We start from the raw sequence: 13,096 nt of genomic DNA, 5'->3' as shown, positions 1-13,096 counted from the left end.
TTTTGTTTATAAGAATTTTTCTATTAAGAGTGTTTGTTTAAAGATTTCTATAAGTTATCTGTTCTTTTCTTCTGTATCTACTTGCGTTGCAACACCGGAATTTCCCCACTGGTGGACAAATAAAGGCTCATCTTATCTTAGCAGTGCTCCCATTACACACATAACGCTCAGTGCCTCATCCTGACAAGGCAGTTTGGACTGAATGACATATTGTGGGCTATATTTGTGGGGGACCTCACAATAAAGACCCTGTGAGTCACATAAAAAATATTTTAAAAATAACTTAATAAATAAAAGTCACTAGAGTTTGTGTTGCAGCCTTCAAACCCTTTGTATTTCTGCACTCTTGAAGGGGCTTGGGGGCCACAGAGCCGTTCTGTTTAGGGCAGTAAATGCTAGCATAAAATCTGAATCTTCTTCCCTTCTTAACACATTCAAATAAACCGTATATATTAATGTTTCGACACTAACCTACGACATCGAAGAACTCGGACAGGCTCTCGGCCGGCATGAGCTCGTCCTGGAAGGCTCGGAGCACCCTCTCCGACGCCTCGTAGATGGGCATGTCGTTGTGTCGCACGTACTCCGCCAAGGAGAAGGACCAGCCGCCCTCTGTGGTGTTGGCGGGCACCTTCTGTGGCACAAAGATGGCAGGGAGAGTCAGAGCGGGTTTAAAAGGACGGAGGACGAGGTCGGACTGCGGCGCTCACCCTGAACATGTCGTAGACGAAGTCCACCAGCCCCCAGAAGAGCAGAGGGGAGCGGTAAACTGCATATTCTTTTGGTGCTTTGTCTGTGAGTCTGTAGTGAAAAGACAGGAAAATGAATGAGTTAAAGTAAAAAAATAGAAACGGGCTTCTTTGGGGTCTTAAAACACTTCAGAAAAAAGTCAAATAACGTAGGATACAATAGTGTCCTGTAAAGAGAACGCGTCTCACTTGTTGGTGGTGGCGGTCGACACCTTGCGGGCGTGTGCGCTGAGCAGCAGGCGTCGGAGGAAGTAGAGGCGCGTGGTCCTCCAGCGCTCGGGCGGCTGGATGTGCATGCCCAGGGTGGTGTAGTAGTGCGGACCCTCCACCTCGTACGAACTCTCCACCCACTTCTCACACGGCTGCTCCTGGAAACTCTGCAGGTTCTTCTCCTCCCGGGAGGTCGCCCTTGTGCTGCGGGGGAAGAGACGCCACATGGAGTTAGCAACGGGTAAGTGCTTTCTTCAAAGGAAACGTTTATTTAGTGCTCAGACTGGACGTGAGCGCTCAGATTTCCACATGTGTCTGGCATGTTGCTTACGTGTTGAGTACATAGAGAACAGTGTGGATGATGTAGGGGATGAGGTGGATGTTGCTCTCTCTCCCGCCGCCGCCCGTGTCCACGCTGAACGACTGCTCCGTGGCGAAGCGCAGGAACAGCAGCTTTGTGTCGTGGATGTTGAGCTGGTACGTGGGCTCCCGCTGCCCCGTGCACTCCTGCAGATATGTGTTGTGCCTGGAACAAGGACCAGAGGCAAATTCAACCTCACACCGGGTAATTACTGACATTAACACATTTATATGTTCAAACATTCAGTCATCTATGCGCTTCCAATTCCACTAGTGAACAGAAACACAAATTTAGTACCGAACTATAACATAAGCAGTTCATTGTTTCACATTTTGTTCACTGTGAAGCGCAAAATTGATCTAAAATGGCTTATTAATACAAAAGATGATTGACTTTCTTTTCAAAACGTCTGAACATAGTGACATTTCCCCCACAGCAAGCAGCAGATTGTCATTTACATGTTTTTAGTGGCTATGGAACATTTTACTACACGACGTGCCTTGCTCAAGGTCCAACGTTTAAAATAATCTCACTGGGCAGGGATAGGTGGTTAGTGAAAACAGAATTTTCAATTAAAAATAAATAAATTGATGGACATACAAAACGCAAAATGGTGACGAGCAATCATTCGGTCGGCTTTGATTACCTGGCTAAACACGTAGCGAAGGCCGATTCTGGCACGTGTGGCCCCCAAACTGGCAGCAGCCCATTGCACTTGGTACTGGCGTTCTGTAAAGCGGCGCTCTCCCACTCCTCACGACCTCGAGCCAGCCTGAGCCAAACAGAATAGAGCAAACATCATTAAACAAACATGATTTCACCCGAATACCAAAGGCGTAGGAAAAAGCGTGGTGGCGTGTACCTGACGGCGGCCAAGTGGCAGTCGTAGTGGACTATGTTAAAGTGCGACACGGTGCTGTAGCCGTGCTGCTTACGGGGCTTGTTCTCAAACTCCTCCAGATTCACCCGCTTTGTGAACGTGTAAATGCCCAGCACTTTGGTCGGCTGCAGGATACATGCACGTTAGAAAATATCATTTCCAGCAAAGATTTTTCTGCGACGTTGGCAGCTCTTTTTTTTTTTACCTGAAACTTGTATCCCTCTCTACAGATGCAGCAGGTCAGGCCCGGCTCCTCGATCAGCTCCTCCATTTGCTTCAACAGTGACGTCTTCGTCACGACCTGCCCTTTTTCATTGGTCTGAGAGCACAGGACAATACAAGAATAAATAAAGGTTTGGCAGATAATAAAGTAATAAAGTAGATTTTCTTAGCAACTCTGTCAGCATCTAATTGTAGAACTAGAATTGTAGGTTTTATTCTCTGCAAAGCAGGAAGTGCACTGTTAGCATGCTAATGTTTGTTAGCTTTGCAATGACGGTCACTCTGCTCTGAAAGTTGTAGAAAGCACTTATAAACTCATTGTGGTGAATAATTAGGGTGCTTGGAATGCATTAGGCAAGTGAGGAATACATTTGCACCACTTGAATGGAAAAAATCTGGAAAGAGCACCTTTAAGCAATGAAGCTTTAATGACTCAATGGCTGCAGTTTTGTATTGTAACTCATTACTCATATCAGTGGTTAAAATAATGTACCATACTAGATCATATTTGTCTTTCTTAGCTGCCTTGTCTATGTTCAAGAAACAAGTTATTTGTTGTTAATAAAAATATAATTGATCAATATCTGGAGAAATATCCATGAAGAGTGATGATGATTGCCACATTGCTGTAGTATGGCTGTAGTATGGCTGTAGTATGGCTGTAGTATGGCTGTAGTATGGCTGTAGTATGGCTGTAGTATGGCTGTAGTATGGCTGTAGTATGGCTGTAGTATGGCTGTAGTATGGCTGTAGTATGGCTGTAGTATGGCTGTAGTATGGCTGTAGTAGGGCTGTAGTAGGGCTGTAGTAGGGCTGTAGTAGGGCTGTAGTAGGGCTGTAGTAGGGCTGTAGTAGGGCTGTAGTATGGCTGTAGTAGGGCTGTAGTAGGGCTGTAGTAGGGCTGTAGTAGGGCTGTAGTAGGGCTGTAGTAGGGCTAGAATAGAACAGCTGGAATAACCCGTACCGTCATGCCCAGAGTGCCCAGCGCCTTCTGCCTCATTGCCATGGCCATACGTTTCTTCTCGGCTCTGGTTTCCCTCCGAGCGGCGTCAATCTTCAGGTTCACGTCGCTGTGTTCCCTCAGAGCCTCCAGAAGGTTCTCCGCCAGAGTCCCAATGCCCTCGTCACTGGAAACCTGCTCAAGCTTGTGCAGGTTTGTGATGGAATCTGTCCCTATCAAAACCTGCAGAGGAAATAAAACACAAAACATGGTTACACAACAATCTGTCACCGTGCTACCAAAAAGTGCTATTTTTTCAGGTTTAGAGCCACATTAAAAGGAGACGGGCCTTTTCCAGGTACTTAGTATTGAACTATAACATAAGTACATTTTGTTCATTGGAACAGGGAGATAACTAGACATTCAGTTCTAAAATGTTCCTACAGCGTTTGATTTCTGCTGTTAAGGATCAGGCCATGAGCCCGTGAACCCTCCAGAAACCACCCTCTCACAGGCCAGTTCCTCTCATGTTCTGAGCAGTGCATAGTAACGATGTGAATATAAAAACAAAAAGCCTTAAGAGTTTGGGACTAAAGCAGACTGGACCCTGGATCCTGACACAGGCTGGACGTGCTCTGGACAGTCCACACAGACGGTACAGTGAGCTCAGTGCTCACAGGGGCCTCATGCAGTTAGGCGCTCTTGGCTCTTGTCTACTCAGACCTTGGCACGGTCTTTTTCTACGGGGGCACAGCTGATTTGTAAAAAAGGGCCAGATGATGTCCCTGCATTTGAAATCGCAATATTGATCTAAAATGGCTAAATAATATTGATAACTGATTCATTGACATCCTGTTCAAAAGTGCAGAACTGGTGATATTTCACTGTAACAAGCAGCTGATTGTTATTTACATGGATTTATTTTGTTAAAGGGGCTATATGACATTTTAGAACTTGGAACCTTCATTTTTAAATAATCTAAACTAAGTACAGGGACGTGGGCGGGTATAGGGGGTAGAGAAAACAGGAATTTTCTGAGTACTCGAGCCTCAGTTGCCGGACAATAGAGGACAGGATTACTCAAATTTGAGTAAACTAATGAGGTAACATTGATACAAGGTTTAAAACGTATTAGAGCTATATTTGCATAATATGTGCCCTTAAAGCAGTCAAAGACACTGTGTTGAGCACCTGCGTTGGAGGATGTTGCATTGCTAAACCGCGTAGAAGTCTAAGAATGAAGGGCAGCGCTGGTCGAGAGAGGAACTTCTTCCACACATCAGCATCCAGACTAAAAACAAAGGGTTTAATGATTAGTTGACAATAAAAACCTGTTACGAGTATAAAATCGTGAACATACTTTTTTGCATTGGGGATATGTTTCTTCATGTAGTCCAGTGCATTCTGAGTGATTCCTTTCTGAAGTATTAGGTCTTTGAGTTGGTGACCGTTGCTGTTGTTTTTGATTCCTGCCGCGATTTTACAGAAACAGTCCAAAAACACCTTTTCATCCGCACTGTGCTCCTCATCGTACCTGGAAATCAGCACAAAATCCATTTAGTCCGGCCAAAATTAAGGAGAACGTTTAGCATTGTCTGAAATTCTAAAGAGAGTATAAAAGTGCGCACTTGTCAAAGCTGCAGCAGGGTTTGAAGCGCTCCACCAGGATCCTCATCTTCTCCAGCTCTCCGAAGGACAGGTAGGGGATGATTCTCAGAAGGCCTTGTAAGACACTGGGGTTGGAGCGGACGAAGGGAGTGTTTATCTGGTCCAACAACATCACCAGCTGGTCTTTGTCTCCCGTCAGCAGCAGGTTACCCTAAAACCAGAACATTCGTGTCATACAATTACAAATGTTGTTGACGTTTCAAAACTAGAATCACTCGCGTCAGAACCTTGTCCTCTGAAATCTCAGCGTTGGCTTCGTCCAGAATGATTTCCATGATGCTCAGGACCTGCTCAGCTATGGACGCTCCTCCACTGTCTTTACTCTCCTGCTCAGCTACTAATGCCTGGAACAAACGAGATCACATTTCACAATATATACTTTATCATGAACACACATTCTTTTGAACATATAAATACATTAGTCACGTACCAGGTTGAGAGTTCCTAACATGACGTTGAGCGTGTTCATTTCTGGTTTGACGAGCTGCTGCCGGTTGATCTTCACCTTCACACAGTAACTAAACAACTTCAACAAGACCTACAATTGTAGAAGACGGTAACAGCGTATTAATAACAGATTACATTTAGATAGACAAATAAAAGAATCAACCATTATGTACTGTTAATACTGGTCTTACAGTGAGCAGGTGTCTTCCCTGTTTGAAGTCCTTGATTCCTGACAGTCTGTTGAGCATACACTCCAGTCCTCCACACTGAGCCATCACACCTGCCATTTTGTACACTTCCTCGTCGTCTTCCTCCTCATCTAGAGAAGAGAATTCGAGGATTATTTGGCTTTGCATATTGCTAATAACATTTTTTTTTTTTTAATCTGGGGACAACTCCCAACTCCTGAACCAGGATTTTGAATCTTTAAAACTAACCAGTGGTAGAGTCCAGGGATTCAATGAACTCCTCTGTAGCATCTCCTAGTAAACCTCTCATCCTGTAGATTATTCTCATGGGTTCACCCTAAATACATATATGAATATTTAATATATGAAATATTGTAACAAGGGAATAAAATGACAGTTTGAGAAACACACACCTCATTCGTAGGACACCACACTTTCTTGTAGACCTCAGCCACCGACAGATCCAAACTAATGATTTTGTTGTTCACCAACAGCTGAAAAAAATTCCAAAACGTGAGTTTGGTCAAATAAAGCTTCTCAGGCAAAGAGAGTAAGATTCAAAGTGGCAGCCCAACCTCCATGCCACTGTCGTCCTCTAGCAGAGCCACCAGGTCACAGTCCTGGCAGATCTTGTTCTTGATGTCCCTCATGAGCGGGCCGATGCCGGGCTCGTTGCTGCTGTAGGGGTTCCCAGGCATTCGGCCCTGAAGGAAGTCCTCCTGCTGCGGGTCCTTCTCCAGCGTCACAAAGAACTCCGTCACCTCATTCTCCTCCTGGAAATGAGAGCGATCAAGAGGTGAGGACGATTTATCAGTATTATGAGATATGCAGTACACAGCAGAGACTCACAGGGTAGATGATGCTGCAGAGCCTTTCAAATATAAAGACTGGGGTCCTATAGTCGTCCAGATTATACCTCTTTGCAGTTTCAATGCACACTGCCATGAACGCTTTAGTCTCGGACTCCGTACCTAGAAATATGAGGAAAAAGCACTCAGCAACTCATAAAACTTTCACTGTTGATCTATGGTAAAAACAAAGTCAAATGTGTGTAAATGTGCAGTAAACAAACCTGTGGTCATGTCTTCGAGCATCTCCAGCAGCATGTCCTGAGTCTCATCGATCAGTTTGGTTCTCTGCACCACCAGTTTCCTCAGACAGAGGTAACCATTGAGCACCGTGCCCACCAGCCGGCTCTTAAAGTGACGCTTTATGGACTCCACCTCCACAAAAGAGGAGAGTAATCCTGCACAATCACAGACAGGACTTAATATCACTACATTTTAAAAGGAGACATACATTTTTTGTAATATTTTGTATTAAACTATGGACAAAATGTAAAATGATGATCCACGGCATTGTATACAACAATACTGATCTAAAATGGGAACACCGACTTCCTGTTCCAATCTGTAGAACTGAGTGGCCCCGCCTCTTCAGAGCAGTCTTTCACAGTAGCAAGCTGTACATTTGTGTTGTTGAAAATTGACATTTTTGAACCTGACACGAATTTGTTGAATAAATACAATGTTTTAGAACAAGTACAAAGCAGAAGGTGGATAGAGTGTAGGTGAGAATAGCCTAAAGGATTACACAAACATACATATCAAAATACAACTCTGAGTAAACTAATGACGAGAGAACAGTTAATAACAAGATTAAAAGCTCATAAAAGCACTTTTATAAAGTATGTTCCCATTATGATTAGTATTTAATTTAATGGAAGTTGAAAAATGAATGTACCAGTAAGACTCTTGAGTGCATAGCCCTGCTGCAGGTCTGTGCTTAGGGTGGCCTCTTCCAAGGCCAGAAGATTAGCAATTTCCTGAAAGAAATAATAAAATAAAAACCTATACATAAACAATTACATGAATATTAATATACTCTAAATGACTGAAAAGTATTGACATTTATCATACAAGTTTAATTCCCCAGTATGTACAAATTTGTTTTAGACTATATAATATTAATTGTATGAGTCTTGAGTGTACATGTGTTCCAGACCTCATCTCCCACAAACAACCAACAAGTAGAAGAAGTGCAGGTTATTTATTTACCTTGGTGATGAGGTTACCGATGTAGGGCAGGACTCCCCGAGCAGCGAGGTAAACTTTCCAGTGAGTGGGTTTGATAAGCTTCTGATACAGGCCCAGATACTCCACTGCACACTCTCCTGCTACACTCAGCTCATCCAGGTAACTACACACACACATACACACAAATGCAACCACAGAGGGTTAAATCAAGCTCAAAGTGCATATGAAAGCTTTTCCTTTGCTCAGTGGAATCATCCGTGTAATTAATAACCATCATAGTTTTACATCAATCAAGTAGACTTTGGTTAAGAAAAGGTTCACACTAAAAGTTGACAATTACAGTTTTGAGTTTGAAACGAGAAGATGAGGTGAGATGTGCTTATAATATTTTGGAAATTAAGTATTTGATGTCATGTGACCAGTAACAAAATCACAGTCCGCTCTTTAACATCGTTTAATAAAGATAGCCGTTTCCCCAAAGCTAAACATAGTAAACACAACTAGTTATTTTTTGGGGGAAAACATATTTTTTTGCTTAGCTATCAAAATATACAGTTGTGTCGGGTCCTTTCGCACAAATCTGTTGCTTTTAACTATGGACAACTGACAGTAAAACCCCTAAATGTAGCTCAAATGTTTAAGATAAATTAACAAATCAGCAGCTTCTGACCCGAGTTCCTGAGATCTTTTCCCGACCTGTGACGAGTGTTCATGTGCATTTATCGACTCGGGTAAACATTTTCCAGAGGACCACATGAACTCAGCAAACCTCTACCTATGTCATACTGTATTTGCTGCCAAAGCCCAAGCAGAAAGTAACATGATAAACAAATAATCATGTTCGCTACACTTGTACAACACGATGATAATATTTCCACCCTTGTGAATACCTGGTGAGAAGATCTAGGACTTGTTGTTTGCGACTGGGGATGGTGGTCAAAGCTTCTACGATGGTGCAGGCGGCTTGTCGAGCTGCTTGAGTGGCCGGAGTAAACAAAACCTGACACAAACACAATTAGTGAAGACGGCTCTGAGTTACTGGATTTTGCAATGAACATTACATTATAATAAATCAACTATTGTCAAAAGCAAACCAAGACCTAAACGGAACATCATCGGCACAATTCCGGGACTAAATCATAAATTCCCTTCTAAATAAACCAAATATTCACCTGTCGAAGCCAGTTGTTGTGGCTGAGTTTGAGCAGTCGTGGGAACAGACCATCTCCTTTCCTGGATCTCATAAACTGCTTCCATTTCCAGGCGTATTTCTCCAACAAGTACTGCCTCCTCAACTCGACTTTATTCTGAGGCTTTGGCGCGTTCTCCTGGCCTGTAGACAACCAACGACACGCTTCGTTATTAAAGCATCGGTCAGTAATTGAGGTGTAATAGTCGGGATTGTGCTCACATCTCGACGGCAGACACTTCTTCCAGGCTTCGTACGATGCTTTGGGGTCCTTCTTCAGCCAGAGTTGGGCCTGGGCGTGGATCTCGTTACTGTACGGTCTGATGGTGGTGAGGGAATCTACAGCAGCATCCTACAAACAAAATGGCAATAACTTTCACGTAAACGCCGAGATATCGATTTTTGTGATAAGAGTGAAAGTTGTTGTGTTTTTGTACCTTGTTCTTCTTGCTGGTGGGAGCAGGAGGCTTGATGAGCTTCTGGAGGATCCGCAAACACATTAAAGTGATGTTCTCCACCACAACAGGAGTCTTTATGTTCACGGACATCAGAAACAGGCTCAGAGCTGGAACCGGAAAACAAATTGAAATTACTTGCTGCACTTGATTTGCTGTTTTCTGCACAACGTCCGTGTTGGACTTACCGCAGCGCAGACGCAGCTCCCAACAGCCTCCTTCTTTGGAGATGGAATCTGTCAGCAACAGCATCTCATATTGAAGATTACTGACCTGTAGCAAAAAGAAAAAGCCAAGTAAATCAAATCCAAATTATGATGACGTGATTTTGATTGATATTGGTGCTATTTTTGAGGCATGTACCAGGTCAGGATTGGCCCAGTGACCTTTGAGGGCCGCAGAGACTTTGGCAATAATGAGGTCGTTCATCTGTTGAGTGGCCTCCGGGTGATCTCTGCAAACACAAACACCAGGAAGTGAAAACAATGGAAAGGGCAGAGGTCCAAGTAAAGTGAATTCAGGATGAGACTATAATGAAGGGGATAGTTAACACACTTGTTGAGGGCTGCATCAATTAATCAACTTATTATGATTAAATCAACTTGTAGTTATATATTTTTTTTTTATTATTATTGTAATTCGAAATAAAAAAAGACATTGGCATTATTCAATCAAAATGTTAAAAATAAACTTTCTGATTTTAATTATACACTTTATTGGTAGGGAGTCTGCATGTGTTAGGCAAAATTGGTGACTCTAAATTGGCCCTAGTGAATGAATGTGAGAGTGAAGTGAACGTGTATGGTTATCTGTGTGTCTATGCAGGGCCGGCCCAGCCTATTAGCGAACTAAGCAGCCGCGTAGGGCCCCGAGGCGTTAGTAGGGCCCCCAATCTGGCAACCCGTCTTATGAGAAGTGCAAGCGCAGCGTGCGCCACTAGTGTAGTAGCGCTGCTGGCGCGGCAGCGCACACAGCGGTAACATAACGCACAAACCGCATTTATTTGTAATGACAATCTGGCAACCGAGACACCAAACCTGCGCTGATTGGGCAACTTCATTGTGCGCGAGGAGCTCGAGAGCAAAACATAAACACAACACAACGTGGTCCTCATGTCCAGAGGAATATATCTCCCGGTGCCGAAAAACGAAAGAAGAAACTTCTTGACGATGTAAAGAAACTGCAAACTCAACAACACTCTCCAGGTATTGAACTTCTCTTACAAAGAGACGGTTAATGCTGCTGTTTGAAACAACACGATTCTGTCACGTTAGTTCGCTCAGGCTGGAGGCGACGAGAGCTCTGCCCCGCGCATAATAATATGTCTGAATGAAAGATAATGAGCTTAACATTTACACCAGCCTGGTAGTGTTAGCTGCAAGAGAGGCCGGTGAGGGGCGTCTATGCCCCAGTCACTAAGAGGCGGAGATCCGGTCCGGACGAGCGCCGTCTCGTCCAGAACCTCTGACGTGAGACTTTGGAGTGAACAGTGTGCGGCCCCTGTCCCGGGCCCCTGTCCCGGGCCCCTGTCCCGGGCCCCTGTCCCGGGCCCCTGTGCAGCCTCAGTCAGAGATGAGCGGTTTGAGTTTGCGTCTCTCTCTCTCTCTCTCTCTCTCTCTCTCTCTCTCACATCACCATGTGTGAGATCAATCGTGACTCGTGATGTCTGTTTTACTTTGACTTCTTAACGTGCAATAAGAGGAATGTAAAGGTTTATGCACGTAAGGTCCATCAGCCAATCACATCGCAGCAATGTTTCATGCAGGAGTCCAGTGTTTGATGTTCAGATCAGAACAAACATTTATATTGTAATTCACTTTTAATAGAGCAATAAAACATTTCAATTTATTTAAAAAGCATCATTAGACTATTTGTTATAAATTATAATAAATTGGTAATGAAAAATAACCAGACATATTATAATATTTTTTCTATTTTACTGTACGATAGGGACACGCGCTGGAATAGTTTTTTAATTCAACTGTTTTTGACTTTTTTTCGGCTGGATTTGAGCGTTTTTCGTCGTGTTGTTGTGACGTGAGCTAGCTCCGAGCGAGCCCACCAGCCCCCCCCCCGCGCCCTCCGGCCGCGCTAAAGTACGGCGTGTCGTCGGTACACGTTTATATACACGTTTATATGAAAGAGGAACTTCACGAACGATCGGGACACGCACTGGAATCGCTTTAAATTAACTTGTTTTGACTTTATTCGGCTGGATTGAGTGTTTTCGTCGTGTCGTTGCGATGTGTCTTGGCTCCGGCCCCGCCCCCGGCTCTGGTCCCGCTCCCCGGCTCGTACCGCGTTTCCACAAAGGAGGAACTCATGAAACTGCGGAGAACAGTCGTCTTACCCGGAGATCGTCACGTTATCCCGGCGCAATACTGACCTAACCTAATACTGATGTGCAATTCTGTCATTTGTGCAATTACTGTGAAATTCATGTGCAATCTATGTGCTGTCGTGACACATATTCATGTGCAATTACTGTCGTGATCACATGCAATGGTATTTATGTATTTATTTGTCTATGGGAGTTTTTATTTATTTATAGGAGATCTTCTACTGAAAGTGTTTTTCAAACTTCCTATAAGTGATCTGTTCTTCTGGATCTACCTCTGTATCTACCTGCGTTGCACCAATGAAATTTCCCCATGTGGGACAATAAAGGAATATCTTATCTTATCTTATTACGTCTGTTATAGAATAATACTATATATTTTTATACAAAAGTGGCAAAGTTGCAGAAACGCAGTCTCTTCACTATAGCGAGGTTTGGACCTTCACTTCTCGTTCTGTACATTCTCTGGGAATAACATGTTTGCACTGTTTTATCAGTGTTAATTGTTAATCAAGCAATGCTTATGCTATTTTTTTAATTTAATATAACTTGTTTTGTCACTTTGGCAAGAAGGAACAGTTGGGAGCTGTAAAAGATAAATTAGTAAGGATAACTATTACTTTTACATTTTCAGTTAAAATGAATCAATTTGACCATAATTATTTTTCATAGCCAATATTGTATTGAGTAATTAAGTACACTAATGTATTAATAACTGGCTTTAGTCATTTTCTCCTGGCACAGTTTCATCACATCATCATTTTATAGCATTACAACCTCAACATTTTACTCTTACTTTAGCCGGCTGGACCACATTAAAATGCAGCAGAAGACCCAAAAAAGGTCTGAAATTTCTGGGGGAGGGCCCCCAGACCCCCCCTGTTCATTAATTTAAACTAATGTGCTAATGTGGCTGTAGACCCTTAACGCCCCCAAATACGCCCAAAAACATATCTGGGATGTGTGTTATTTGTACAGGGAGTAGAAGTGATGTCAGCGGAATACCAAGTTGCATTGTGGGATTTAAGTTAGCAATATTTGAGCTTGTGAGGTGCTGAGAATAAACTAACTGGCAAACAGATGCCCTGGAGTTTTAGTGAACTTTGTTTGCGTTGAAGAAAGTTCCCATATGTGAATTGTTTACTGACAATGGCAATAAAACTGATTCTGATGACGTGGTGAGGGGCCCCCAAAAATGTTTTCGCTTAGGGCCCCCTGAAGGCTTGGGCCGGCCCTGTGTCTATGTCTATGTCTGTCGGCCCTGCGACAAGTTGGCCACTGTCCAGGGTGTACCCTGCCTAAGGCCCAAAGTCACTGGGATAGGCTCCAGTCACCCGCGACCCCGAAAGGGAACAAGCGGTAGAAAATGGATGGATGGACTTTATTGGTAAATATTCTCTCACCATATTTAAG

The 13,096-nt window shown here is 43.4% G+C and overlaps 1 protein-coding gene across 10 annotated transcripts in view; it reads right to left on the bottom strand.

The window, feature by feature from the left end:
* The window catches only part of ubr4 (ubiquitin protein ligase E3 component n-recognin 4), a 49,518-nt gene that overhangs the window by 2,160 nt on the left and 34,262 nt on the right, over nucleotides 1-13,096 (bottom strand). For all 10 annotated transcript variants that reach the window (XM_072448740.1, XM_072448742.1, XM_072448741.1 and 7 more), the window contains 27 exons: nucleotides 9,709-9,799; nucleotides 9,534-9,618; nucleotides 9,328-9,455; nucleotides 9,113-9,242; nucleotides 8,874-9,034; nucleotides 8,592-8,701; nucleotides 7,723-7,864; nucleotides 7,409-7,490; nucleotides 6,738-6,911; nucleotides 6,515-6,636; nucleotides 6,241-6,438; nucleotides 6,079-6,159; nucleotides 5,915-6,002; nucleotides 5,669-5,796; nucleotides 5,461-5,568; nucleotides 5,258-5,374; nucleotides 4,991-5,181; nucleotides 4,723-4,896; nucleotides 4,554-4,653; nucleotides 3,387-3,605; nucleotides 2,406-2,519; nucleotides 2,183-2,325; nucleotides 1,967-2,092; nucleotides 1,291-1,485; nucleotides 939-1,163; nucleotides 711-801; nucleotides 472-634 (listed from right to left, as the gene is read on the bottom strand). In XM_072448740.1, the coding sequence (XP_072304841.1) occupies nucleotides 472-634; nucleotides 711-801; nucleotides 939-1,163; nucleotides 1,291-1,485; nucleotides 1,967-2,092; nucleotides 2,183-2,325; nucleotides 2,406-2,519; nucleotides 3,387-3,605; nucleotides 4,554-4,653; nucleotides 4,723-4,896; nucleotides 4,991-5,181; nucleotides 5,258-5,374; nucleotides 5,461-5,568; nucleotides 5,669-5,796; nucleotides 5,915-6,002; nucleotides 6,079-6,159; nucleotides 6,241-6,438; nucleotides 6,515-6,636; nucleotides 6,738-6,911; nucleotides 7,409-7,490; nucleotides 7,723-7,864; nucleotides 8,592-8,701; nucleotides 8,874-9,034; nucleotides 9,113-9,242; nucleotides 9,328-9,455; nucleotides 9,534-9,618; nucleotides 9,709-9,799 (3,686 nt within the window). The remainder of the gene's footprint in view (nucleotides 1-471; nucleotides 635-710; nucleotides 802-938; nucleotides 1,164-1,290; nucleotides 1,486-1,966; nucleotides 2,093-2,182; nucleotides 2,326-2,405; nucleotides 2,520-3,386; nucleotides 3,606-4,553; nucleotides 4,654-4,722; nucleotides 4,897-4,990; nucleotides 5,182-5,257; nucleotides 5,375-5,460; nucleotides 5,569-5,668; nucleotides 5,797-5,914; nucleotides 6,003-6,078; nucleotides 6,160-6,240; nucleotides 6,439-6,514; nucleotides 6,637-6,737; nucleotides 6,912-7,408; nucleotides 7,491-7,722; nucleotides 7,865-8,591; nucleotides 8,702-8,873; nucleotides 9,035-9,112; nucleotides 9,243-9,327; nucleotides 9,456-9,533; nucleotides 9,619-9,708; nucleotides 9,800-13,096) is intronic.

This window comes from Eucyclogobius newberryi, unplaced genomic scaffold (assembly GCF_026437365.1).
Source record: "Eucyclogobius newberryi isolate DKJ021-1_F unplaced genomic scaffold, fEucNew1.0.hap1 SCAF_17, whole genome shotgun sequence".
NCBI classification, from domain to species: domain Eukaryota; kingdom Metazoa; phylum Chordata; class Actinopteri; order Gobiiformes; family Gobiidae; genus Eucyclogobius; species Eucyclogobius newberryi.
Note: the sequence above shows the minus strand (reverse complement) of the source record. Positions and strands in the feature narration are given on the sequence as shown.